The sequence below is a fragment of the Lepidochelys olivacea genome (assembly GCF_965140295.1).
Source record: "Lepidochelys olivacea isolate rLepOli2 genome assembly, chromosome: 19".
In the NCBI taxonomy this organism is placed as follows: Eukaryota; Metazoa; Chordata; order Testudines; family Cheloniidae; genus Lepidochelys; species Lepidochelys olivacea.
The window spans coordinates 5,159,335-5,184,728 of NC_140429.1; the positions used below are offsets into that span (position 1 = coordinate 5,159,335).

General features: G+C 48.1%; 1 protein-coding gene across 1 annotated transcript in view; it reads left to right on the forward strand.

Annotated features, from left to right (window-relative positions):
• Positions 1-25,394, forward strand: part of CSMD2 (CUB and Sushi multiple domains 2) — a 544,659-nt gene that overhangs the window by 478,985 nt on the left and 40,280 nt on the right. Inside the window, exons 50-57 of the mRNA XM_084652534.1 lie at positions 6,970-7,155; positions 8,016-8,210; positions 9,826-9,999; positions 10,450-10,623; positions 14,676-14,849; positions 16,353-16,541; positions 20,224-20,397; positions 23,800-23,982. Of these exons, the coding sequence (XP_084508660.1) occupies positions 6,970-7,155; positions 8,016-8,210; positions 9,826-9,999; positions 10,450-10,623; positions 14,676-14,849; positions 16,353-16,541; positions 20,224-20,397; positions 23,800-23,982 (1,449 nt within the window). The remainder of the gene's footprint in view (positions 1-6,969; positions 7,156-8,015; positions 8,211-9,825; positions 10,000-10,449; positions 10,624-14,675; positions 14,850-16,352; positions 16,542-20,223; positions 20,398-23,799; positions 23,983-25,394) is intronic.

Sequence of the window (25,394 nt, forward strand, 5' to 3'; positions counted from 1 at the left end):
GTGAATAACCCTTGGGTAAAAGCCGGTTAGTTGAATAGAGCAGCTGAATCCGAGCATACGACACAGTTATGTTAGCAGCAGGCTGTCATAGCAACCATAGCTCATGAATCCCGATGGAATGAGACATTAAACCATGTGTGAAGAATTTCTGTCGGGTACCTGAGAAAGCAGGAGTTACTTGTTGAAATCTTTCTAAACCAAAGTCCCACCATCCTTGTTGCTGCGTCAGAGGATAGTAACACTCCTGAGCGTTTACTAGATTGGCCACTTGAGATGCTACCTGCCCTAAAAGGCGATTTACATTGGGGATCACATTCCTATTAAACAAAACAAAACCACCCTCCAGCCTAGATCCTGAAAAGTATTTAGGAGCCTAACTCCCATTGGTTTGAATGGGAGTTAGGTGTCTAAATACCTTTGAGGATCTACTCCTCCCTTCCTGCAAGACAGGGGGAATTTTACTTATATAGAGTGTGTTGGTTCTTGGGTTGTGCGGGACATGTCCTGCAGCTGCACCGAGGTGGACATCAACAAGACAATAAAAGTGGGATGGGGGGCCCCGAGTCCCATTCGGCCTCCCTCGGTGATTCCATGGAAGCTGACTCTGTGTTGTGTGGTCCATTAGTTACAGCTACAAGATCTGGAAGCCAGAAAGCCCCTGTGGTGTTATTGAGAGCTTGGCAGCTCAGACCCTGCATGAAGCCTGCTCCTTCCAGAGTCATTCCAGGCCTACGGCTGTTCCTAAAGCAGCAGGGGCCGCTCTGGAAAGTCAAATGCTGCCTGCGAGCAGAGTTTCGCTCGGGAGCTGCTTCACCAATAACAATTGCATGTGCCTGTGGATTGATTTACTGGGTGTGACTCGGCCATGCACCCTGCCCTGTAGCCACCTGGCATGTTCCAGTGAAACGCTCATGGTAAAGCAGCAGGAGCGTGCAGGGAGACCCAGCAATGATGGGGTGAACAATCTGGCCTTTATTTGGATTACTTCTTTTATCAATGCACAGCAGGCCAAAGTCCTCCCTGGTGTGACTCTACCAACTCCGTAGAGTTACATCAGGAATGCGTATGCAGGAATGCGTATGGCCCGGTATCTTTACAAATATTAGATAGGTGAAGTTGTGGGAAAGCTCATTCTTTGGGACTAGTGGGTGAAGTACAGGCCTGGGAGTCAGGACTCCTGGATTCTCTCCTTGTCTCTCTGTATGGCAAGTCACTTCCCCACTCTGTGCTGTAGTTTGTCCCCCATTTTTAAAATACAAATCATATTTCCCCACCATTATCAAAATCTTTGAGCTCTGTAGTACTGGATAAGTAACACTAGCTAAGTGCTACTTATCACTGTAATTCACAGTGGTAGCAGCTCCCCCATCTGGCCTTGATGAGATGAGATCAATTGCTGGCTTGTCTATGTTGCCCAGTACAACTACATAAACTCCAGCACGTATTTTTTGTTGCTCTCTTTCAGCCAACTGGCAACCTTTTGTTTTTGGCTGTCCTCAGCATCTCTCTTTTCCAGTAGCTAGCATCACACAGCAGGGATTTGGGAACTCGTCCCACAACATGGAATAAATTGCTCATACAATCAGCCGTGTCGGGAGGATGGGAACTGGGGTCCCCATAAGCACATGGTTTAGTTAACAATGACATTTCCCATAGCCCCCTTCTGCCAGCTCAGAATCCTCCATTCCTTTCCCCATCCTCTCCAAGCAATCTTCATTGGCTGTTGTGTCCTGGCTGACATTTATGGAACTAGTACAGAACATTCTGCGGGGAACAATCCTGCAGTGGCACAGAGGGGACAATACAAGATGATCTAATGCATCATTTCTACCTCCGCTGTCTATTTTTAAGCTGCCTTCTTTTTGCAGTTTGCCATCAGAGCCTGTGTCCTTCCCTAGCACACGTTTTCCTGTAAACACCGCTCTCATACCTTCCCGCTCCCTCCCCGGCAGTGCCCCCCCCCCCCGCATCCTGAGAGCTAGGCTCTGAATGGGTCCCTCAAAGATAAATGCTGACTTTGCTTTCCCTGGGAAGAGTTCCAATATTTCGTCCTCTTCTCTGACTCCCCTGGATTGCGGCGCTTGCATTTCAACCTGGGTTCTGCTGGGGCAGATGGCAAGTTTACTGCAATCCCAAAAACCAAGCCTCTCTGCTCCACACCGGACCTGTAAATAAAGACTAAATAATCCCACATTCTGTTCAAGGATACCAAATTTGCAAATAGGGACATCCTTCCATTGCAAAGCGCAGGGCACCAGAGCCCATGTGGTGCAGCAAGCGGAATATCCGAAGGCCCAGCCAGCCGTCTGTGATGGACTGTTCACATTTCAGCCTGGCCATCTGCAGGTGAAGAGGGTTTTGTGGGGAACGGAGGGGATTAGTAGCATAATGAACTTTTTATTTAACTACATCTGGCCTGAATGGCCCGGATTATTGCTGACTACCCCCTGTGTCAACAGAGGGTTTATGCAGTGGCAGGTGTCCAAACAAAATCAAACAGGCAGCTACAGAGACACAAGGAAACCAGCATAACAAGAAGAAATAACTGGCTGGAGTGCTAGAAGGCCATAAATAGCATGGGACTAATTCTTCTCTGGGTCGCATGGTGTCACTGCAGTGGGGTTACCCCAGGGTAAAATTAGCATAACAGAGAGGCAAGTCTGGCCCCTTTGTTCTAGTGCTTCTTCTCTGGTCATTACCCCCTCCCCAATATTACGTCCGTGTGGCTAGTTGCTTTGGTGTCGCTTCTCCCCTATTATTTATTGTGTGTATTACTTTAGCTCCTAGAGCCCCATTGCACCAGGTGCTGTGCGCACTCCCAGCAGGAGGTGGTGCTCACCCCCCAAGAGTAAGGGTGGGCAGAAAGAGGGATGCTTATCCCTGCTTTACAGATGGGGGAAGTGAGATACCCAGCTTAAGGTTGGTGGGATACCCAGCTTAAGGTTTTCACAGGAAATTTAGGGAATGATGTCTCCAAGTCTCTTGGAGTTTCAGTGGAAAGTGGGCACCCAGTTCTCTTCAGCACCTTTGAAAAGCCCCGCCTTAAGTGCTCAGTGCCTCAGTTTCCCCAAACGGGGATGATAATCCTTGTGTCATGCTGGGGGCTTGTGGCAGAAGTTGGTTCTGCTCAGTTCCAGTACCTTGCCTCAGCCACTAGGTCCTCTGGTTTGCAAATGGCATTGGTGCTAAAGGATACCTGCACCAGCAGAAAGCATGGAGCAGTCTCCACTCTCTGGTTCCATACACACTAAAGCTCAGATCCAAATCCCAATGAAGTCAGTAGAAAGACTTTCAGGGGAGGTCTGCGTCGCAAAGAAACAAGACCCTGCAGCAGCTAAAAACAGCAGTAGCAGTGTAGGTGTTGGGGCTTGGGCGAGAGCCCGGGCCCTGAAACCCGGCCTGGGGATTTGGTCTTGGAGCCCAGGCTCAGCCCAAGTGGGAATGTCTACACTGCTGTTGGTAGTCCTGGAGTGCGAGCCCGAGTCAGTTGACCCAGGCTCTGAAACTCGCTGCCGTGGGGTTTGCTATTTTTTTTTACTGTGTAGACGTACCTGCACTGACTTTAATGGGCTTTGGGTCGGTCCCTAAGTGTTTTCACTTCTGAGAGTTCTCTTTTTGGCGAAGTCCCTAAACACCACCATCTCCTTGTCTCCTCTTTCTCTTAGACTCTGAGAGGCAGACAGGGTGAGGTAGACACCAGAGGAAAAGCTATTGGCTTGGTGGTTACCTCTTGAGTTGCTTTGATCAGATATAATGTGTGGAAAAAAGTGATTACCAAATGACAGCTAACAGGCTAAGAATGATATGAATTTCCAGCACCGTCGTCTTTCACCTCTGAATGAAATTGGTATTCAGCATGGCAACTTGTCTAGACACCCCGTCTCCTAGCCGGATTCATCAAGCTCCTTAGCTCGCTGAAGTGACATACGTGCGATTATCATTTCAACCGGGGATATGCCTGATCCCGCTAATACGTGTTTGCTGGATTACCCACGTGTATTAGCAAGACCAGCTTATGTTAGGTGCTGCTTAATTGCTTTCCAGACTGGAGCGTTGAGTGGTTCAGGTGCTGGTAATGAGATGAAAGTGCTTTGCACCTGCAAGGGTGGAAAGCCATGCCACCAATGGCAGGTCTATGCGGAATGAAATGTGATGGGTCTGTCCACTCAACGCCCGATGGGGCCCGTATCACAAAAAGCCACTCTCCTGACTGGCTCTGAGTTTTGCAACCTTTCATGGCCTGTTGGGTGAATAAGAGGAAGGCTGGTTGTGTGGCTGAAGTGGTGGGCTGTGACTTGCTCTTCCAGACTTCCTCGAGTGACACCTTGCACAAGCCACATCACCTCTCTGTGTTTTAGTTCCCCACCGGTAGGATGGTGATCAATACTCTCCCATTGCATGCCTTGTCTGCGTGGCTTTTAACCTCTTTAAGGCTGTCTCTCTCTGTGTGTTTATACAGCACCTAGCATAGCAGGGCCCTTATCACAGTCGAGGAGGAAGGAGGACGACTGGACATTCCTCTCACCACTAGAGGGGGGCCCATCCTGGTGAAGCTTGAATGTGGCAACTGTGATCTAGTAGCTAGAGAACTGCTGTGGCATTCAGGGAACTGGGGTTCTATTCTTGGCTCTGCCACTGGGTGACCTTGGGGAAGTCTTTGTGCCTCAGTTTCCCCATTTTACAAGCCCTCCTTTGCAAAGTGCATTGAGTCTGGCCACGCAGTGGCTGAGCAGAGGAAGCTCTTTCTCTAGGGATGGTCACTCGCATAATACATTAACTTTAGACCCTTTTAAAAAGAGACACCCACATGTACCATTGTTTGGTGCAGGGGTCCATCCCAAAGCGGCAGTTCCTACAAGTCCTGTTATCTTCTTCCACCTCCCTAGCCTGTGGTGGCATTTTGCGGCGAGGCTCTGTTGGCTGCTTTCTAACAGCAGCGTAACATTGCACAAGCTCTCCATTCCCATTTGCTGTCCTACGCCAGTCCAGACGGGTGGGCTCTGAGTCATCAATCCAAATGGACCAGCTGCCATCTTAACCCAGACTCGAGAGGAGTGGGGCAGGAACCCGCTTGTTACATTTGGAGGCGAGCCCCAGACCACTTTTGCAGCCACAGTGAATGCTAATGAAGAAAAGGGGATTGAGAGACAGCCTCTGCTTGCCCAATATTCCAGCTCTGTGGGCACGGGAAGAGATCAGCATGACATGCAGTGTGTTGTACAAAGCTCAGAGCACGGACACACACCATTCCAGTCTGCCTTTTGCTTGGGTGACAAGCTTCTGCGTCCACTCCCCTCTGTCCCCTAGGATCAGCCCCCTTTCTAAACCCTCTAAACGCTCTCTCTCTCTCTGTCCCTGCTGCCCCATTAAGCCAGACACTTTCAGGGCCTTGAACTCCAGCCCACCACACTGCATAAGAACGGCCACACTGGGTCAGACCAATGGTCCATCCAGCCCCAGTATCCGGTCTTCCCACAGTGGCCAACGCCAGGTGCCCCAGAGGAATGAATAGAACAGGGAATCATCCAGTGATCCATCCCCTGTCGCCCATTCCCAGCTTCTGGCAAACAGAGGCTAGGGACACCATCTCTGCAGCCTCTCACTTTACAGGGGGGAGTGCCCAGAAATCAGTTGGGATAGACTCATTCAGGAAGGGCTCTCAACACTGCGGCACCCAGTTGTCAAGGGCAGCCTCGCCTCTAATGATCTGTTATGCTTAGTGTAGTAAAGTGGTCATCACGAGGTCAACTGGGTTACCCGGAGTACATGGGGATGGAGCCATGTTCTACCCATCTTTACTTCCTGGTTTTCAGTGGGAGCTTTCCCCCCACTCATTAGGTATGGTGCAGCTGAATAGAGCAGCGAGTCCCCCATTCTGCAGTCCTGTGTGTGTAAAATGTTATTTTTGTGGCACTGAGCAGGTCCCTTTACAAAACACAGCAATAGGGACAGAGGCTAGTCATAATGCATTTGTCTGTGGTGACCTATTCATCCCAGGAGCCGAGAGGTTCTGGAGCTACGTTTGGATTGGTTTCCTCTTCCTGATGCTTCAAGAACCTGACCCATAGGGAAGCAGGGCCCCATCGGGAAGAATTTGGATGGGTGCCCCTTTCTGCCTGGACTTGGATAGGTGAAATGAAGAGGAATTGGTGTGTCCCCTTCAAGCTAGCTATTTTGTCTTAACTCTGGGTGTGGAATCCTGCCCCACAAGTCCTTGAATGGAAAGGGTTAATAGAATCTCTGTTTCTTGGACCCCGAGCTGACCACCAAACCATTCCCTCTGGCTACTACAGTGAGTTCCTTAGCAATAACAGTGTGAGAGCCTTCTCCTCTGCAGCTCCAGTCACCTTGCACAGCCTCCCTGCCTCACTCCACTTTGTTGGCTCCATCTGATTTCACCTGTCATCTGACCACCATTTTTTCCCTCTTGCCTGTAACTCTAAATTTAGTCCTGCCTCTGCCACAACTAAACTATACAATTCTCTGTATTATATACTCCCGGGGTGTCGTACAGGTTAATTAATTAATTCTAGGAATACGTTTTGAGGTCCGGGGTGCTATGGATCTAAATACAAAGGTCATTTTCTTATTTAGTCTTGCAACTCTGTTGTTAAAACGGTGGAGCACTTTGTGATCTATTTAGAATTACAGGCACTGTATAAAATGTAGGTCGGGGTGTAACGCCATTGACTTTGAAAAATGGAGCGGCCCTGATTTACACCAGCTGAGGATCCGGCCCTTTGCGTTTATTAGAGATGGGCCACAGCACTGAGTTTGAATCTGGATTCAGAAATCTCAAAATTAGGAGTGGTTTGGATCTGGGAGGTTAGGTCCATCACGGCCCAGCTATGAATCCTTGACCTGGCTTGAAATCCCCACCAGCGGGGGCACCTGGAGTGGGCCCAGTTCTATTAATTAACCATCTATCAACATTTCAGCTCAGAGGGCAATATTTTTTCCCCTCCCCAGCTATCTCCTGTGGAGTGCCCAGAGCCCCAAAGAACGGAATCGTCTTTGGCAAGGAGTACACAGTGGGTACCAAAGCTGTCTATCATTGCAATCAGGGATTCCACCTGCAGGCCGGAGAAGAGTCCACCACAGAGTGTCTGCAAACAGGGCAGTGGAGTAACAGCAACATCCCTCCGCAGTGCGTGGGTGAGTAGCCCCCAGCTGGGTCTGGTCACCTTATCCGCGAGGTGGTTTTAAAAGGCTCTCCAGCCAAGGGAACGTTACATTATGGCTTTGTTTCTGGTCTTCAATAATATGCATCACTGCCCCCACTGCTGGATGGAACGTGTGGGTGAGAGCTACGACGTCGCCCTCGAGGGGCTGTTCGTGAATTCCACAGTACATTTTTGGGGTGATTTTTTTCAAGACCCACCTGCCCCTTGTAACACTGTGTAACAACAAAACAAACCAGAAAAATTAAGGACCCGCCCCAATGCCTTACGTAACTTATGGACAGCCCCTAAGTGGCAAAGCCCTAACCCACTGTGTTTCACAGGTTATCGTCGGCTGTTTTGTAATTAGCTCTGTTCAGAGGTAAAAATGAGATATTCAGGCAAAGGACGGAAGAAGCCCTTAAAAAGAGGGTGTGGTGGCCCTTTAAGGGAGGCTGCAGGCCCAGCACAGTCTCCGTCCAGTTTCAGCCCAGGACAAGGCACTTCTGGGAGAAATAATGCCTGGGAGTTGTAGGCTTGGCAGCAATGCATGCTGGGAGTGGGGGACAGAGACGTGAAAGAGCTTTCTTTCCCCTGACCTCTCTCTCAGCAGGCATCCTCTCTCCCCTTCCCAGCATCCATTGCTGCCAAGCCACCGACTCCCATCATACCTAGAAACTACGTCCCCCAGAATTTCCGGCTCTGGGCTGGTGCTGAAGCCTTCCTTAAAGGACCAGCACACCCTGTTACAAGCCCTGAGGCAGAAGGAGCCCCAAAGCGAAATCCTGAATTCATTCCCGTGTTTCTGCTTTTTCCCCCCCACTTTGCTCCCCCACGGTTGTGGTGGCTGTTCAGCTGTCACCTGCCCCGATATCAACAGCATCATGGTGGAGCATGGCCGATGGAGGCTGACCTACGAGACCCAGTACCAGTACGACGCCCAGCTCATGCTGATCTGTGACCCTGGGTACTACTACACGGGCCAGCGGGTCATCAAGTGCCAGGCCAATGGGACGTGGAGCATAGGTGACCCTATGCCAACATGTAAAAGTAAGGATGGCAAATCTCAGTGGCCTATTCCTGGGCAGACTGCAGTGTTAAACATCTCACAGAGGAATCTGTTTTCCTCCCCACCCAGCCCACAAGCCCCCTCCCCTGCATGCACCTCTACCCTTACCCCTGCCTTAGTTGCTGAGCTGCCAAATTCCTCAAGTAGAAGGAAGCTAGGAGCAAGGGATGGACCACATGTTGATCTGCTTCTTAATTTAATTAGAACAGCTCTACATGGACCCAAATGCAATTGTCCATCCTTTGCTGTCAGATCCCAGCCAGCCAGCTGTCACTAGCGCCATAGTGAACTTTGCATTTAAAACCAAAAAAAACCCCCTACTTTAAAATCATACTTGAACTTCCAATCTGACAAAAATGCCAAGTTTACAAGAGCAAACTGTGTAGATCTGTAAATCAAAATGCTCTTGGCAAATGAATTAAGTGACTCCTCCAGGCATCCTGTCTGTCCTGATGCAACTGCTGTGTTTTAGATCTTTCCTTTGTGAAAGGTCTTTTTCTCTCCTTAAGTGCAGATAGAGACAGAAAAATTAGACCTTCGAAATGGCACTTTTACTCAACCTTTGTGTCTGGAGATGCAGCTGCCGACTTCACTGTCGGACGCAAGATTTTGCTCTTGTTGGCATTTCAGGGCTCAACCTGTTCTGGGAGTGAGTGAGCTCCCATTCTGCCTCGTCAGGAGCATTGTCAGCTAAATTCCAATTGCAGAATCTTGGTGGCAAGAGAGGAGGCAGAAAGAACCCAGCTCAATCCTCAAATCTCATGTTGAGTTGGAAGCGTTAGGGAGTTTGAAAATATTAGAGACTGGCCAGACAGAAAGCTTGAAGAGGGTCAGATCTGAACTTTGTGGGCGGGACCTCAGTCTAAAGCTCGTGATAACTAAACTTTGGATCCACACATTCCCCCCAATCACTGGGGAAGTTTGGCATGTCATACAAACTTTGGGCACCTTCCCTGGAATATATCTTTTGACTTTTAAGCTGATCTGGCAGTCACTGGAAGGGAATAAATACAAATGTCTCTGGGGTCACACTTCTGATGTCAACTTCATAGTTTCTTTAGAACCCTGGTTGCCCGAACGTTCATAGATTCATAGAGTTTAAGCCCAAAAGGGAACATTAGATCATCTAGCCTGACCTCCTTTATATGTCAGGCCATTAAATGTCACCCAGCTACCTCTGTATATCTACCCAAAAGGCATCTGAAATACAAAAATGTGGAGATTGCCAACCTGCATCAGACTGTCTAGTCCAGTATGCTGTCTCTGACTTTGACCATTGCCAGATGCTGTAGAAATCCCATACTGAACAATTATGGAAATACCAGTCCATAGGGGATGTTTCTTCCTGATCCCCATCAGTTAGAGTTTGGCTTATGTCCTGAAGCATGAGGGTTTATACCCCATATGTTTTCATCTTGTGTCATGCAACTGTGGATGTTCTCATTAGCCATGTAAACGTCTAATCCTCTTTTTCTAATCCTGATAAATTCTTGGCCTTAGTAATAATTTGTGACAATTCGTTCCACAGACTACATTGCATTCCAAAGCATTCCCCCAGCTGCTCTTCCTCACTGCATACTTTGGGATCTCTTTCAGTTATCTCCTGTGGAGACCTGCCAACGCCTCCCAGCGGGAACAGGATTGGGACTTTAACCATCTACGGCGCGACGGCCATCTTCTCCTGCAATACTGGCTACACGCTGGTGGGGTCACGTGTGCGGGAATGCATGGCTAACGGGCTCTGGAGTGGAACTGAAGTGAAATGTTTGGGTAGGTGCTGGAGTGATATCTGTGTAAAGTGATGAGCTATGTTTCACAAAGGAATGAGAGACCAGAACCCCATTCAAGAATTTATGCATGTGCTTAAGTCTCACTCCCACTGAATTCAAAGGGGTTTAAGCACATGTTTAAATGGGATTTGAGGCTCAGCTGATCGATGAGTGTAACAAACTTTGGATTGTGAAGATGAAAGAGGTTTATAAAAGTGATACATTATTTTTATTTGTTGCTATTTTATTTACTACTGCGGGGACTAGGCCCCTTCGCCCTCTTAGGAAATGCCTGACCCCAAAGCACATTCCAGTCAGTGGAAAGACACCCATTGGCCCCACAGGCCTTGGGTCAGACCCCATATCCCGAAATGGCAAGTCCTTTGCTTTGTTGCCACCGGCCCCTGCGTGCTCACAGTTCTGAAAGGATTCCCTTGTGTGCCCCATCCAGCCGGGCACTGCGGCATACCCAACCCCATCGTCAACGGGCAGATCAACGGAGAGAACTACAACTACCGAGGCAGCGTGGTGTACCAGTGCAACCCTGGCTTTCGCCTCATTGGGATGTCGGTGAGGATCTGCCAGCAGGACCACCACTGGTCTGGAAAAACTCCTGTCTGTGTGCGTAAGTATGTTGTCAGGTTTCTTTAGCCCTGCTATTGAAGGGACAGAGGCGGAAGTGTCAGGCCATTGTTCATCTAGGAGTTCAGAGACTGAGAGAGCAACTGGGGGAAAAGTCACTTGAACAAGCAAGGAAGGACTGGTTGGAGCCGGTTAGGGAGGGAGCATTTTGCATCTAGGTGATTAGTTGAGGTTTCAGCCCTAGTGAGAAATGATTGCCAGCTAGGCTTGTATTAATGATTGGAGGTTGGGAAGAGAGTCTCAGTCTTGTTCCTATCTCCTACAATAAAAAAATCCCCCGTGCCCCTCTGAACTGATACTGGCGTGTTGCATTGCCGTGGAGTTGAGTCAGCATGGAGGCTACTTGCCATCTCAAGCCTGCAGCTGGTCCTTCCGGCTCAAAGTTGAAACACATGGATGAGAAACGTTGGCTGCAGCCCGTTCTGAACCGCCTGTCCTCTCCTTAGCCAAGCACCAGCCTCAAGGGCTGTGAATCTGGCACCTTTCACAAGCATTAAAACTCATTTCAAAAAGGGAGAGAATAAAATGTAATCAGGTTTCCAAAAGATGCCCTGAATTAGAAGCAAACAAATTAATTCTCAGGGCGTTCCAAAGAGCGAGGGTGATTTCAGCCACCGTGCTGGGAACAAAATCAGACTGGCAAACTGTGTAAGCGAGCATCCTCATTTTGCTAACTTGTGATTTATGGGCTTTCTTATGAGCTGTCCCCCTGCTGATTTTGTGCCTCTAATCTACCATCTGTTCAAGAGATCCCTACTGCACAAAGAATTTCCCGTTGCTAAAATACCTGTGGCCAGATTTTCACAAATTGCCTCCCTCAGGAGCACACAACTATTGTGAATGCAAAATGTGTGTTTGTGTGCACAAATATCTCACCTGCATGCGCAAGAAAATACTTTGTATGTGTAGTGTGAGTGGCAAGTTTTGAAATATTAACCACTGATTTTCTGTGCACATTTCAGTGTCAGATCCACAAACTCTCTCACCTTTTTCTTAGGTTTATTTTATTTTTCTTCATATATTTTTAACTGATGAGGGCTTTTGAAGTTGCTGCACTTGTGTCTGTGCCAGAGGACCATGTCCTGGGTGGTACATTGGAATGGAATAATACCATTCTATATTTTGATCTCAGTTCCACTGGTATCAAACTGGAGAAACTGTATTGAAGTCTTATAGAAAAACCTCCATGGCAAGGGTGGATCTCTGCCCTTGGGTATCGGTCTGGATGTGGGGGTGAACAGGTGACATTCTCTGGACCTGTGTGTTGCAGGAGACAAAATCATAATGGCCCATTCTGGCTTTAAAATGTATGATGCTAGTCTGGATTTAGACCTGAGGCCAGAATCTGGCTCAAAATACTGATTCTCACCTCATTTACACCTGGGCAACTTTATAGACATCAGTGGAGTTGCTCCTGATTTACACAGGTGTTAGTGAGAGGAGAATTAGTCGCTATCCTATGACACATTCTTAGGAGTCACCTTGCTCAGAATGTTAATTTTTCTTTTCAGTAAATAAGCTAATGAAATAATTCACTGGATTTCTGACTATGATGTTAATATCTTCCTATCAACAGATGACGCAGTCCATATATTTCATATCCTGGTTTGCCAGTTGTTTGCTTCCAACCTCCTCTATCTCTGCTATAACTTTATGTGCTCAGATATGATAGCAACATCCATTTCAAAGCAAGATACAGAGCAGCCAGTAGCTGCCCTGCAAAACAATAAATAACACCGACACAAGTCTAATGTTAGAGATGGGCTCAAACTGCAAAACTTTATGGGTGCTCCAAAATTCAGAGCCGTTTGCACCCATTTTTCCCTTCATTCTGTTATGAGGATAACAGTCATATAAAAATTGCACTCAGGGTCTGATACCAGATTTCGAATACACCCAAAGTGTGCGAGTGTTTAGCTGCAACATTTTGGTTCATCGTTACTAGCCATCTGTGAACCACAATGAGAAGCAGAAAACACATTTAGTCCGTGAGGTGAGTAATGAGCCCGGGCCAGTAAGTCAGATTGCTGGGTAGCCAACTGTTATTGACTGGCGGGAATTTTCAAACCACACCTTCAGCCAGTTAGATTAATTAAACCACAGCATTTGTAAAGCACATGCCTTTTCATGGATCGGTTGATTTCTCATGGAACCAATCCAACAGAAGGTCTATACGCCCAGCCCATTAGAATGAAGCGGGTCCCATGGCCTGACTGCATCAATTCACTTTGCACTGGTGACCTACCTTTCAAACACAGGGGCCTTAATGGGACTTTCAGTTGCTTAGCTTAGCTTCATTTCCTTTTTTGGCAGTTAAAAGTTGATTTGGCTGCTTGTGGATTCAGAGCATCCTGTGCAGGGGCCTGATATTCAAAAGATGGCCTCAAAGTAATTAAAACTACAGCAGCCCTTTGGGGTAACATGCATTTAAAGTAATTAAAATGGAGCAATGTTGGGTTTTGAAAATAGATGCCTTGAGGCTGCGTCATTATTTATATAGAAGTGGGGCATTGTGTTATCCCATCATAATTCCCTGTCTTGTTAATGTTTCTTTTCTTAAACCTGCTCCACAAGAGTTGCTATGCTATGTACGAACTGGAATTTGAGATAGGTGCAGTCTAGAGAGACTCTCCTTTTTATGTTGACAAAGAATCCACCACCTAGTTCACAACTGCTATAATAGGACCCTAATGGTGACTCATGGATACCTCGGAGAGAGCATGACGTCTGCTTTGTGTAGCACCAAAAGGCTGTCAATCTTCATGCTTCAAGGCCTAAACTAGTCACCAGCTAGGGTCCAGAAGAAATTTCTCTCCCCGTGGTATAGTCTTGCCCAGTTGACCAGGTATATTATTTGTTCTCACCTTCCTCTGTAGCATTTGGCTCAGCTGCTGTCGGAGACAAAACACTGGACTTCTGGTAATGGATTATCAGTTTGTTCCACCATGGCAATTCCTATGTCTTCCAATCAATGTTGCTTTCTTATTGACTATCAAAGGATGCCATGTTCTTAACGTGGCCAGAAGGCTCTTAGCTGAAAATCCTCAAGCTTGCTTTGCAAACCGAAAATACTGCTGTACTCTGGAGTAAAGGTTCCCAACTTTACTCCTTCCAGTAGGGTTGCTATGGCTTTAAATCCTTCTTTAAGACTTGTTTCTGTAGGGGTCTATTAATTGACCATGCTTCTCTCAGGGGGGTAGGAGGCCAACCAGCCATGAGCCAACCAAGCCTGTATTAAATCCAAGCACTGTCTCTACTGGTTGTCCACATAATCCTTTGTGTGTCCGTTGTCTCTCTGTCCCCATCCTGCCCCTTGCATTATCTTCAGAACATAAGCATCCCACAGTGGGTCAGAGCCCTGGTCCATTTAGCCCAGCACCCTGTCTCTGACAGGGGCCTATCTGCGCCAGAGGAAGGTACGAGAAAATCCTGCAGTAGACACTCTGGGTTTCCTCCTAACCCCCATCAGTTAAAAGCTGATTTACGCCCTGGAGCCGGAGGGTTTATGTTCCTTTCTCTCATCTCAGGCCATTTGGATTGTAAGCTCTTTGAGCTAGGTACCTGACTTTCTTCTTCCGGTTAAATCTATTTCCTCTCCCCTTCTTCCCCCCGGCCCTGCCCAGTGTGACTCCATGGACTTCAGTGGGGTTGTTCCTGATTTACACCAGGGGGAGCGAGAGAAGAATCGGGCCTCATGGCTTTGAATGTCTGGGTGGTGCCTAGCACCTCTTTGGGTGCTCTGCGAATGAATTAATAATAATGGCTGGGATTTTCAGAAAAGCCTAGGGGCGTTAGGTGCCCAAATCACAGTGAAATGTAGTGGGAATTGGGTGCTGAACTCCCTTAGGAAATGCCCCCAGCAGGAACAACACAGCAGGTGTAAATGAGTGTCATTCCAAAGACATGGACCTCGATGCTGTTGTGGAATATGGTGGTATTTTCTTGGTGACCTTATTGCTTGAGAACTGTCCTTCCAGGCTCACTTTCTGCAACCATGGGGGCCACAGAGGTAATGTCTCCACTTTCTGATTGTAGCCATCACTTGCGGTCACCCAGGCAACCCAGCCAACGGCCTGACGCAGGGGAACCAGTTCAACCTGAACGACGTGGCCAAGTTTGTCTGCAACATCGGGTACCACTTGGAAGGGGCATCCCAGTCACAGTGCCTGGCGAACGGCCAGTGGAGCAACTCCCTGCCCACCTGCCGCAGTAAGTCATCTTCCCTCTGGTCCTCATTCGACCACTGTGGTTGAGGCCTGGAGCGTATGAATGCCTCAGTCCCTTCAAAGGAAGCTGCTGCTGGAAGGGGTAGAGGGTGGCTAGAGCTATAGTCCAAGGATCAGAAATGCCTTCAGGCATAACCGGGTTGTGACAAGGGAATAGCAGCAGCTCAGCTTCCCCCTCCTCATGCACGTGGGTGCATCAGAGGGGCTGCGTGGGAAATGGAGGTAGAAGAAGGGTTTGTTCCATGCACGGAGCAGAGCCCCTGGGCTAAGCCCCAACAGGGGACTCCTCTTCTATTTTCATCGTGAACTTTTTGATTTCTAGTTACCAACCCTGGGCCAGATCTTCCACTGGTGTAAATCGGTGCAGTGCCGTCACCTTCAGTGTCACGTCAGTCTGTTGACGTGGGTGGAACTCCATGAGTTTTCACCAGCTGCGACTCTGGCCCAGGGAAAAACCCTTGCAGACTGGGGCTGTGTTTTGTTTTTCCTGCTTAGTCATTCCTTCAGCTGACATGGTGCGCTGAAGGCAGCAGGGGGAGTGTAAGTGGGAAGCACAGAGAGGATGTGATGGGGGTTTTGCTGATGAAGGAATGGTGCAAATGCCACCCCCTGTGATCAAGATGAGTTGGACTTTGTTTCTCTCTGTGCCACATCCTTGGTTACTCCTGGTCCTTGAAATCCAGTTAGATGCCAACATGAGTCAACATAAAGCAGAGTTTGCAGCTCAGTAGGAACATAAGAGTGATGTTTGAAGGCCAAACATTCCTATGTGGCATAAGCAGATACAACCCCTCCCCCCCGAGTTCAGGGGCGCTGCACCTATTCACCCCAGAGCTGATCCCGATCCTGAGGCTTCACCCCCTTCCCTACCACCCTATTGAAGTGTGAATTGCTAATAAGAAAAAAAATCATTGGGCCATATCTGCAGCTGGTCTCAATCAGGATAGGCCCCACTGAAGTCAGTGGGGATACACCAATCCATACCAGCCAAGGATCTGACCCAGAAACACTCAGTCATGTTCCCATATGCTAACCTCTCTTCCCTCTCATTTCCAGGGCTTCCTGCCTCCTTCGGTATTAGCATAAAAGTTCACTTACCAAATTCCCTCCTTCCCTCCCCTCCCCATCCCTGCACTCCATTCCTCTACACTCTGTCAAGCCACTTATCTCTGTCCCTACTGCTGCCTGGTCAATGGCAAAGTCAGCTCTTCTCACCTGCTCGCTAACTGCCCGATCCTGCAGTGAGCCAATGAGTGAGGCTCTGTCTCTGCACGTCACATGGCAGGATCAGGCCCAGAAGATGATCTCTTCTTTTAAATCCAATTATTTTGTTTGATTTTTTTTAAAAGACAGAAAAAAGAAAGAACCCAAACTGCAGAATGTGTGACTTGAGATTTCTTCCCCTTTTTCTCCTTGTTTGAGAGAGTCCTTTGTTCTTTGTTACACCCTTTGTTTTGTATTTTTGTTTTCTGTTATTTGTTTGCAGTTGTAAACTGTACTGACCCCGGGCACCTGGAAAACAGCATCCGTCAAGTGCAGCCAAGTGGTCCTCACAGATTCAGCTTTGGAACAACTGTCTCATATCAATGCAGCCATGGATATTACTTATTGGGCACACATGTACTTTCCTGTCAGGGGGATGGCACTTGGGACCGGTCCCTCCCACAGTGTCTTTGTAAGTTGTTCAGAGCATAACCCTTTTGTTTAGGGCATTGCTAAAGAAGTCATACTCAAATGATCCATTGCAGCCTTTCATCTCAAAGGGTTTCCATCACTCTTTAGCTGAATGATGCCTACAAGGTTTCATCCAAAGCCCATTGGAGTCAGTGTTCATCTTCCTATCCACTTCACCAGGCTTTGGATGGTGCCCCTAGAAGGGAAAAAATATGGTCTAGAGAGAGATTAGATTAGATGGGGATCCTTTCACCCACCAATGAAATGCAGACGCCTTTGAGTTTGGATTCCTGACCCCATTCCGCTGCAGCGACAATATGGTAGGTGGTGAAGAGAAGCATCAGTTCTCCAGTAGAAACCAGACGGGGAATTTATAGCAAGGCAGCATGTAATTAGCCACAGCAGATTTAGCACAGCTCATATACATCCGAACTTCCACACACCCACTCGCTCACATGTCTTTGGAGAAAGGCAACGTCAGCTCAGTATCAAAATAAACACCTTCATTGCTTTTACTCTTTTGCAAAATGCATGTTCCAGAGGACTCGCTTCTTGAGTCATGCTGTAGACTTTTTTTCCCCTTAAAGTAGCGTTAATGCTTGCTGCCTTTAAGTTAGTTACAGATATTTATAAGTAAAGGCACAGTGAAGAAAGATATGGGATGCTGTGCCAAGGCTTGGGTTAAGGGAGCAGTCTGATTTGGGAGATGGGAACTCTGAGCTGTGTGGTTTTGAGCCAGTAGCCGCACCGCTCAGAACTGATCAAAACAACCATCGTAATGCACTCCAGGATGTGCAGTTTGGGTTCGAGGTGCGCTGCTCAGGTGCGGGAGAACTCTTTCTGTCTCGTGAGACATGCCTTCAGTGCAGCCTAGGGAACACACCCTGCGGTGTCTTATTGCTTGTGAGTGCTTGATAGCTCACCTGTGTGCGTGCACACACACACACTGCTGTCACCTTAAAAGCATATTAGACCCAAGAACTTGGAGCCCAAACCAAGTCTGGACCCATATAACCCCCAAAATTGGCGTTTGGAACCAGGCAGGATGAGACACTGTATAAGAAAAACATTTTATAACAATAATGGCAAATTTCAAGTAGTACCGCATCATCCAATCCTATGGTGCTTAGGTACAATGGGGGAGAGGCAGTGTACAAACCCCATCAATACAAGATCTGTAACACAGTACGGGAGGTCCATTCTAGTCAGGCAGCTGGGGACGCTGGACTAGTAATGATAGTAATACCTAGCTCTTCATCACTAGATCTCATCACTTCACAGGAGGTCAGTATCACTCTCCCCTTTTTCCAGATGGGGAAACTGAGGCACAGAAAGGCAAAGTGACTTGCCTGAGGTCACCCAGCAGCAGAACCAGGAATAGAACCCATGTCTTCTGAGTCCCAGACCAGTGCACTAGCAACTAATTCACACTGCACTTGGGGCCTGGCTGCAGAGTCTTTCCGCTGATTGCAATGGGCACTGGATTAGGCCCTGAGAAAATGGCATAATTCACCATGCACCTAATGGTCCCCAACAGAAAATCCAAAGCAGCCAAATGGGTCATTGTAACCCGGTAAAGGTGATTGCAAATTATATAGCTGCTCAGGCAGATAGAGAAAGCAGAACCTCTTGGTGGATGTGCTCACTTCCTGCACAGCTAGACATAACCTTTCAGTTAAAGTCTCCTCAGTGGAGCCAGTCAATTTTCCATGAAACCCACAAAGCACTTAACAAGGAAGAAAGGCTATGTGGTAGGGACAGGGGGCAAGTGAGGCGAAAGGGAAACACACCAGCTCCAGATGAGCGATGGTTATTGATTTTCGTGTTTACATCCCTTCTTCAAGAGTAAAATCGTTAGGATTTCTTTTACTTGCCGTTGGTGCATCTGCTGTTCAGGAGTTGTACCTTGCAGGACAAATAGATCAAACAGTCAGAAATGGAGGGAGACAATCAGTTCTCCTACCTAGCCCCTTAAGTTTCATTCAGCTGAGCTGTTCCAAAGCCTCAATCTTTTTAAATTCCTTTATTTATCCTTTTCCCACCAAGTCATAAAAACTAGTTTTTTGGCACATTTTCTTTTCCTTTGTTACCAGCATGTCACCATCTTACATTTATAAGCATGCTGCACAAGCCATGGGAAATTGACAAGTGATAACCACTTACCTTAGAATCTACAGGCACTCAAATCAAATCGCCAACCTTCTCATACCTGGGTGCCTCAAGCCGGGCTCTTGACATCCATAGCCAAGGAGCTAAAGAAACGTGGTCCTGTGGTTTAAAAACATTGAGCACCTACAGCTTCCATTGACTTCAGAGGATTTTATGGGTGTTTTCACCACCTTTGAAAATCAGACTAATTTTATTTAGCGCCTGTAATCACTACTCACTTTTTAAAATGTAGACCCAGGAATCTTACCTTCAGGTAACCCAGGTTTGAACATTTTGGCTAGTGAGTATTTTAGAGAAGGAAAAAAACCTGTTCTTTAAGGGGTGGAAGAGGGACTCTGATACAGTAAGTGAGATCTACCACAGCAAAATCTAGCACAACAGAAGAAATTTGTTCCAACTGTCTGCACAAATGCTTTACAACCCCCAGTACGGTCACAGATGTTTAGCTTAGATGTGTCTGCTGGAGTATCCGTTATTGACTTGTTAGTTTCAGTATGAGTTTATTAGCTATCAAACTAATTTCTTTTGCAAAAGGCATTGGTTTTAGTCACAGCTCTGTGTCAGTATCTTTCAGTGCCCACGTACTCTATATAAACATCCACACCCTTTTCTTTTTCTTGAAGAATACATCATGCATTCCACCTACGCAGAAGGGGGAAATGCATCCATTGCTGATATTTCCCTTCAGAAATTCTAATGGCCCTCACATAAAGACTCTTTTAGATCAGATCATATTTAATCGCCTTTAGAGTTGTCAGCTTGTTTGTGAATAGCCAAGCTTCATCTACCCTAATAGCTAAGCTAAATAAACCAATTGATTATTGTTAACAGTGTTTTTAGTAGCAATCATAGGGCGAGCGGTTCTTACAAGCTGCCAGAGTAATTTCATCAGGTGTGACGTTGCATCTAATACGGCTATGTGTTGACAGAATCCCATACTGCCAAGGAATATGTGTGTGCGTGTGTGTGTGTGTGTAAATATTCATTTTTAATAGGGGATGGATGTTCACGGGAATGTGCAAAGTGTATGCCTGGAAAATCCTTTTTCACGTGTGCATTTGGGTATTTGCATGCACAGACCTGGGACAGCCCCTGTGCAAACGTTTACATGACCAGCCCCGGTGAAATCCACCCCAGGGACCAGTGCCAGGTTTGTGCACCATTGAAACTCTGTTTTGAGCACCTCAATGGTGCATGACACTCTTGCCAGCTCCTCTGAGTAGGGAGTAAGGGTATGCAAGATTTCAATGGGCAGTTCATGTAAGGTCACATAGGGCCAGATCCTCAACTGGTGTAAATTGGTGAGGCTCTGTTGAAGTCAATGGAACTATGCTGATTTACACCAACTGAGGGGTCTGGCCCATAACTGTTGATTGCTCTGTGTCTGCAAATTCCACTTTGTGGGTGCAAAATGGGAGTGTTTTGCAGCTGCATCCATTGCACCTTCCTTTTGAACACTCGTCCCCTGCAGTTAAATAGTAACGCAAGCCATAATGTTGTTCTCTTTGTTTCAGTGGTTTCCTGTGGCCATCCTGGCTCCCCGCCCCACTCCCAGATCTCAGGCGATAGGTACACGGTAGGGTCTGTCGTCCGCTATAGCTGCCTGGGGAAACGGAGACTGATTGGCAACTCCACTCGCATGTGCCAGCTGGACGGGCACTGGAGTGGCTCCCTCCCTCACTGCTCAGGTGAGAAGGCCAGGAGACTTGGCCAGGGTTAGTGCGATGACCCTTTGCTTCTTCACAGGCCCACAGAGGGGCAGTCCACCACATTTCCACCCGGACTCCAGCTGGAGAAGAGAAGCCATGAGGCCTCTCAGATCTATATTCTTCTGAACAAAGGAGGGATCTGGATCCTGCAGGACTTGGAAAGCCCAGCTGGAGCTCAGGGGTCCAGCCTCCAGCACCTTGGACAGTGGGTGCCGATAACGAGTAAACCTTGTCCTGTGGCCCAGGATGAATAAATCATTGCAGCGAATGCCCTAAACATAACAAATAACACGGCAAAGTCAATACTGCAGCCTGCTCTTTGCTATTCAATGGTTCCTGTTGTGCTTCTGTGAAGAGCATTGATTTGTGGGGGAGGTTTCATACTCACAAATTGCTCCTTACAATGTAACTTCAGATTCTCCCTTCCTCTCTCCTGCAGGCAGATAAGTCAGATGCTCCCATCTCAGGCTTCACAACTGATCTGTTGCTTCATGCAGCAGCGCTGTCCCATGTGCCGCACGTCAGTTTGGATGTTGCACATATACATGGGATGTCCTGTATCCACGACAGGCAGGGATAGACTCGCGGTAACCGATTTCCAAGTGCTCATTGCCTGCAATCAGGGCCATATTTTGAAAAGAATTCAGGTGTCAAAATAAGGGATAGATTTACAAGAACCCTCAGCTCCCCTCTCAACACTTGCTGGCAGATTTTTTGAAGATCTGGCCACTCATCTTGGTGCCTCATGGAGAGCTGAGCTGTTCTGAAACTCTGGACCAGAGTGGGGTTTCTCCCCACCCCCCAAGTTGAGAAATGTCCTGATACACAAACATCACATGCGATTTTGAGAATCTGAGATAGGGCATCAGGGAGGGGGATCCATCCCTGTTCCAGTCTTGTCCCTCACCGATATGCAAGTCTCTTCAGTCACAAAATCAGCAGATTCCCTCCCCGATGGAACTGAAAAACTGCCCGAGCTGAGTAAAACCCCACTCCCACCCCATGCAGCCTTCCATCCCCTTGAGAGCAAGGCACCAAGGAGATGGGACTCTAGATGGAGCAGAAGCAATGGCAGCGAGTGGTTAATTTTTAATTATGCCACTTTAGCCTTAGCAGCTCCACTTGACCAAGTTTAACCTGCACTTAAAAGGGGAAAAATATTAAGAGGCAATTTCATCCTCTCTGAAGGACGTATCTACAGAACAATTGGGGATTTGCTTAGTGATTTATGGCCACTTGGAAAGTTTCTTCTTTAATTCATATCCATTTTTTTCAAAAGCCTTCAGCATTAGCCTAACTGTGCTCCTATTGAAACCCGTGGGGTGGAAGGTCTGCCAGTGACTTTAGAGGGAGCAGAGTTAGGCCAATGCCACCTGCTTTTGAAAACTCCACCCTCTGCCACAAACTCCAAACCACTTGGGACCTGATTTCCTCCCCGCTTCCCCTCCCAGCTTCCTTGCACCCTATGTGAGTCGTTTCCAGCCCCGCAAAGTGGGCGTGAAACATGACCACTGGTACGTGTTGGCCAACGATTCTGATTTGCTACTTTCTCACACCAAACTCAACTTGCACTGGTGCAAATAAGGACCAAGGTGATAGGGAATCGGATCTTTTGTCTTGTGCCTGTGCTTTAATAATCAGCAGTGCAAACACATCAGTTGAGGGCCTGATTCTCCATTGTCCAGCATGCCACCTCCTGCCCCCAGCACTCCCCTACAGTGAGGGCAGCATAGGGACATCTATGCCACCCCTACAGTGCTCCTGCACTGGGGGAATTCTCCTCCGGGGCCATCCTTTACAGCCCAGAGAGATGCACAGAGGTCAGAATCGAGTCGAGGCTGTTTCCAATGGAAAGGCTTTTGCCATGTGCAGGCAGCTCGTTAATTGCGACAGTGGCTTTAGCAAATCAGAACAAGCCGTTTTGGAATAAGTCACCTGCAGAGGAGAACAGTAAGGCCAGAGAAAGGTATTCCCTTCACCCTTTTAAAAACTAGTATTTTCCTGGATGACAAATGTCTTCATTACTTTTTACATCCGACATGATGCCGCAAAGCTCATTACTGTAGCAAAACACAGAGGGCTTGGGAGCCAGGGGCTTCAGCTCTAACTGTAGGAGTGAAATATTGCTCCCTGGATTAGGGCTGGTGTGTTTACAGTGATCATTAGCAGAGAGAGCTGATAACAGACAGACGTGGCATGAGCCTGGGATGTGGGGAGACGTTCTCAAAGAATCCCTGCAAGGCAACCTTTTCAGCTGCCTCTCTCTTCATGTCCCCCTAACTTTCTGCCAGCAGTGCTGAGCGTTAGCGATTTCTGCGAGCGGATGTTTCTTGGCTGGGTTCCTACCATGTCTGTGCTTCAAAGCTCTGCAAGGATAACGGGGTTGGGGTGGGAGACTTTGAGCATCTCATCATTTCTGCTTGGAGGGGAACCATCCGCCTGACTGATGCTGGCAAAGAAACCTCTTGCTGCCTAAGCAGCTGCTGCAGAAGGTCTCTGCATCTGTCTAGGTTTCTTTCTGGAGATTCGGGAGTAATGGGACCTCTTTTGCAAGTGCTTAAAGAGCAATGAGCTTCCAAAGACAGTAGACACCTGGGATGAAATAACCACCTGTGCAGAAGGTCAGCACAAGGGCTAAATTCGGACTTTGCTGGCTTTCCACACCGGGTGAATTTCGCCCTCCTCACTTACTACAGTGATGCGTGCGGTATGATGAATGTGCCATGCCAGCACTGTAACGGCCACCACGTTTAAGGCTTGGCTGACTTGTGGGAGAGCAGTTTTAGGCACCTCCCCCCCCCACCCCGCCACATCACCGATGGGCAAAAAGGGAATGTGGAGCTCACTGGTCTGCTATGTAATTCTGCTATATGGTCCCCAAGGGAGTCACCAGGAACAGAGAGGTGAAACTGAGGGAGAAAATTCAGGCTGGCTATAAGACAAAAAACATAGTGGCTGTGTATAGTCTCCCAAGGGAAGGGTGGAAGCCTTATCATTTAGGGGTATTTAGAGCAAACCGACTGGGCAGAACACTGGAAGACATCCGTCCCTGGGACGGCAGGGAGAGGGAGTGGATGGGTTAGTAGGTGGTTTTCCCCCTACCAAGAGAAATTCTATGGGCCTGCGCTGTGAAGGAGATGAGGCTTAAAGATCACAATCGTCTCTTCCCACCTTAAAATCTACGAGTCTCCAATAACTATGGTTTCATGATCCCAGTGGATAACTAGAAGGCTAATGAGAGGATGCAGTGTGCAGACTGGCTACTCGATGGTAGCTTCTTGTGTAGCACTGGTAACTCCTCTCTGCCGCTGCGGGGAAGATGGGCCAGGACAGCCGCCTGCCCTGGCTGTTGCTGACAAAGTGTTTTTCTCCGCTCAGCAGGAGGCAGCCAGGGAACATGTGGTGACCCAGGGATCCCTTCGCACGGCATCAGGCTGGGCAACGAGTTTGGTGTGGACAGCATGGTTCGGTTCAGCTGCGAACCAGGCTACACCCTCCGGGGTTCGTCAGAGAGGACCTGCCACGCCAACGGCTCCTGGAGTGGCTCACAGCCGGAGTGCGAAGGTACCACTCCCCTCCTTACAGGCTGGTCTCTTCAGGGGAACGATTGAGGCTGCTCAATCATGAAGTACGCCACACCCCTTACGTTGCCGGTATGTGCCCCATGTACCACAACTCAGAGGCAAGCACCGTGATTGCCTCATCGGTGAGGCCTGGTGGGGGCTAGTCCTGATGGGTCCCAGTAACCACTCGGACACATGGCGAAGGGCCAGGGTATTTTACTAAGCATGGCAGGAAAGGGAAAGGTTACAAATAGCCTAGGTACAGAGGCTGAAACGGTTACAGTTCAAAGTGAGCCATAGCAAGAAATGTCTGGGTCCCAGGAGCCGTCCAATGTAGAGTCCGGGCCTAGAGTCTCAGGTGTCCTCTCCAATCCAGACTCTGTTCAAGCAAATAGGAGCTTGTGGGTTTCCAGGTCAGACTCAGTTACTGTGTCTCACTGGGGCCTCTGCAGTGGTTCCCTGCCCAGCCGCCGCCACTGCGCGGTAAGGTCCCACACAGCCCTGCACCCCGCCATCATGTACGGTATTCACAGCCTGGTCCACACTTGGCTCTGTATCCTGTTCCTGGAGATTCCCCTTTGCATTCAGCTTCTCTGCAGCTCCCTGCCGCCAGGCAGCCGCTGCTTCCGGACGGAGCCCAGTTACTTTCTGGTGCAGGACTTTTCCCCTCGCTTGGCCAGGAGATTGGGGATGTGCAGCAGGGAGGGGGCTCATGGGCATTGTAGCTCCCTACTTAGTGGAGCCATCACAGTAAGATAGTTAGGGCTGTCTCACACCCCGCCTTGCTGTGCTGGCAGGGCAGAAAGCATACCAAAGCCTCCCTTCCTCCCCTAATGGGGGAGGGCAGGAGCACCCGGCTGCTCTAGTTGGCAGAAAACCACGAGGGGAACCTGTTTCATTAGCTTGTTCCAAGGTTTCCTGCCAATCTTTGAGGGGACAATGGCTGAGTGAGTTACGTGACACACCAGTGCATAATGCAAATTAAAATCTGAATAAACATTTTTTTATTTTAAAAAACGCCTTTTATTTTGTTTGAAGAATAAAACCCCCTAATCCAACTTAATAAACTCTGGGCCAGCTCCTGCAAGCCACTCTGTTGCTATTACAGAAGTATTTAAAAATCAATCCGCAAAAGAACAAAAGCCCCAAACTAGGCAGGAAACCAATAAGCAAGGAGACCGGTGCAAGTCCTTCTCCTCAGCTGATTTGAAAGCCGAGAGTTTGCAAATGAATTGGAAATTTATTCCAGATTGATGCAGCCCTTGATTGAAGACACCGCGTCACATTTATTAATATACTGAGGCCTTGGGGTGGGAGGGGCATTATTTTTTCTTTCCCGTTTTTGTTTTTGTTTTTTTGGTGGAGGGGATCCACAGGGGCTGTATATCAATAGTGGGATAAATAACCCCTCAA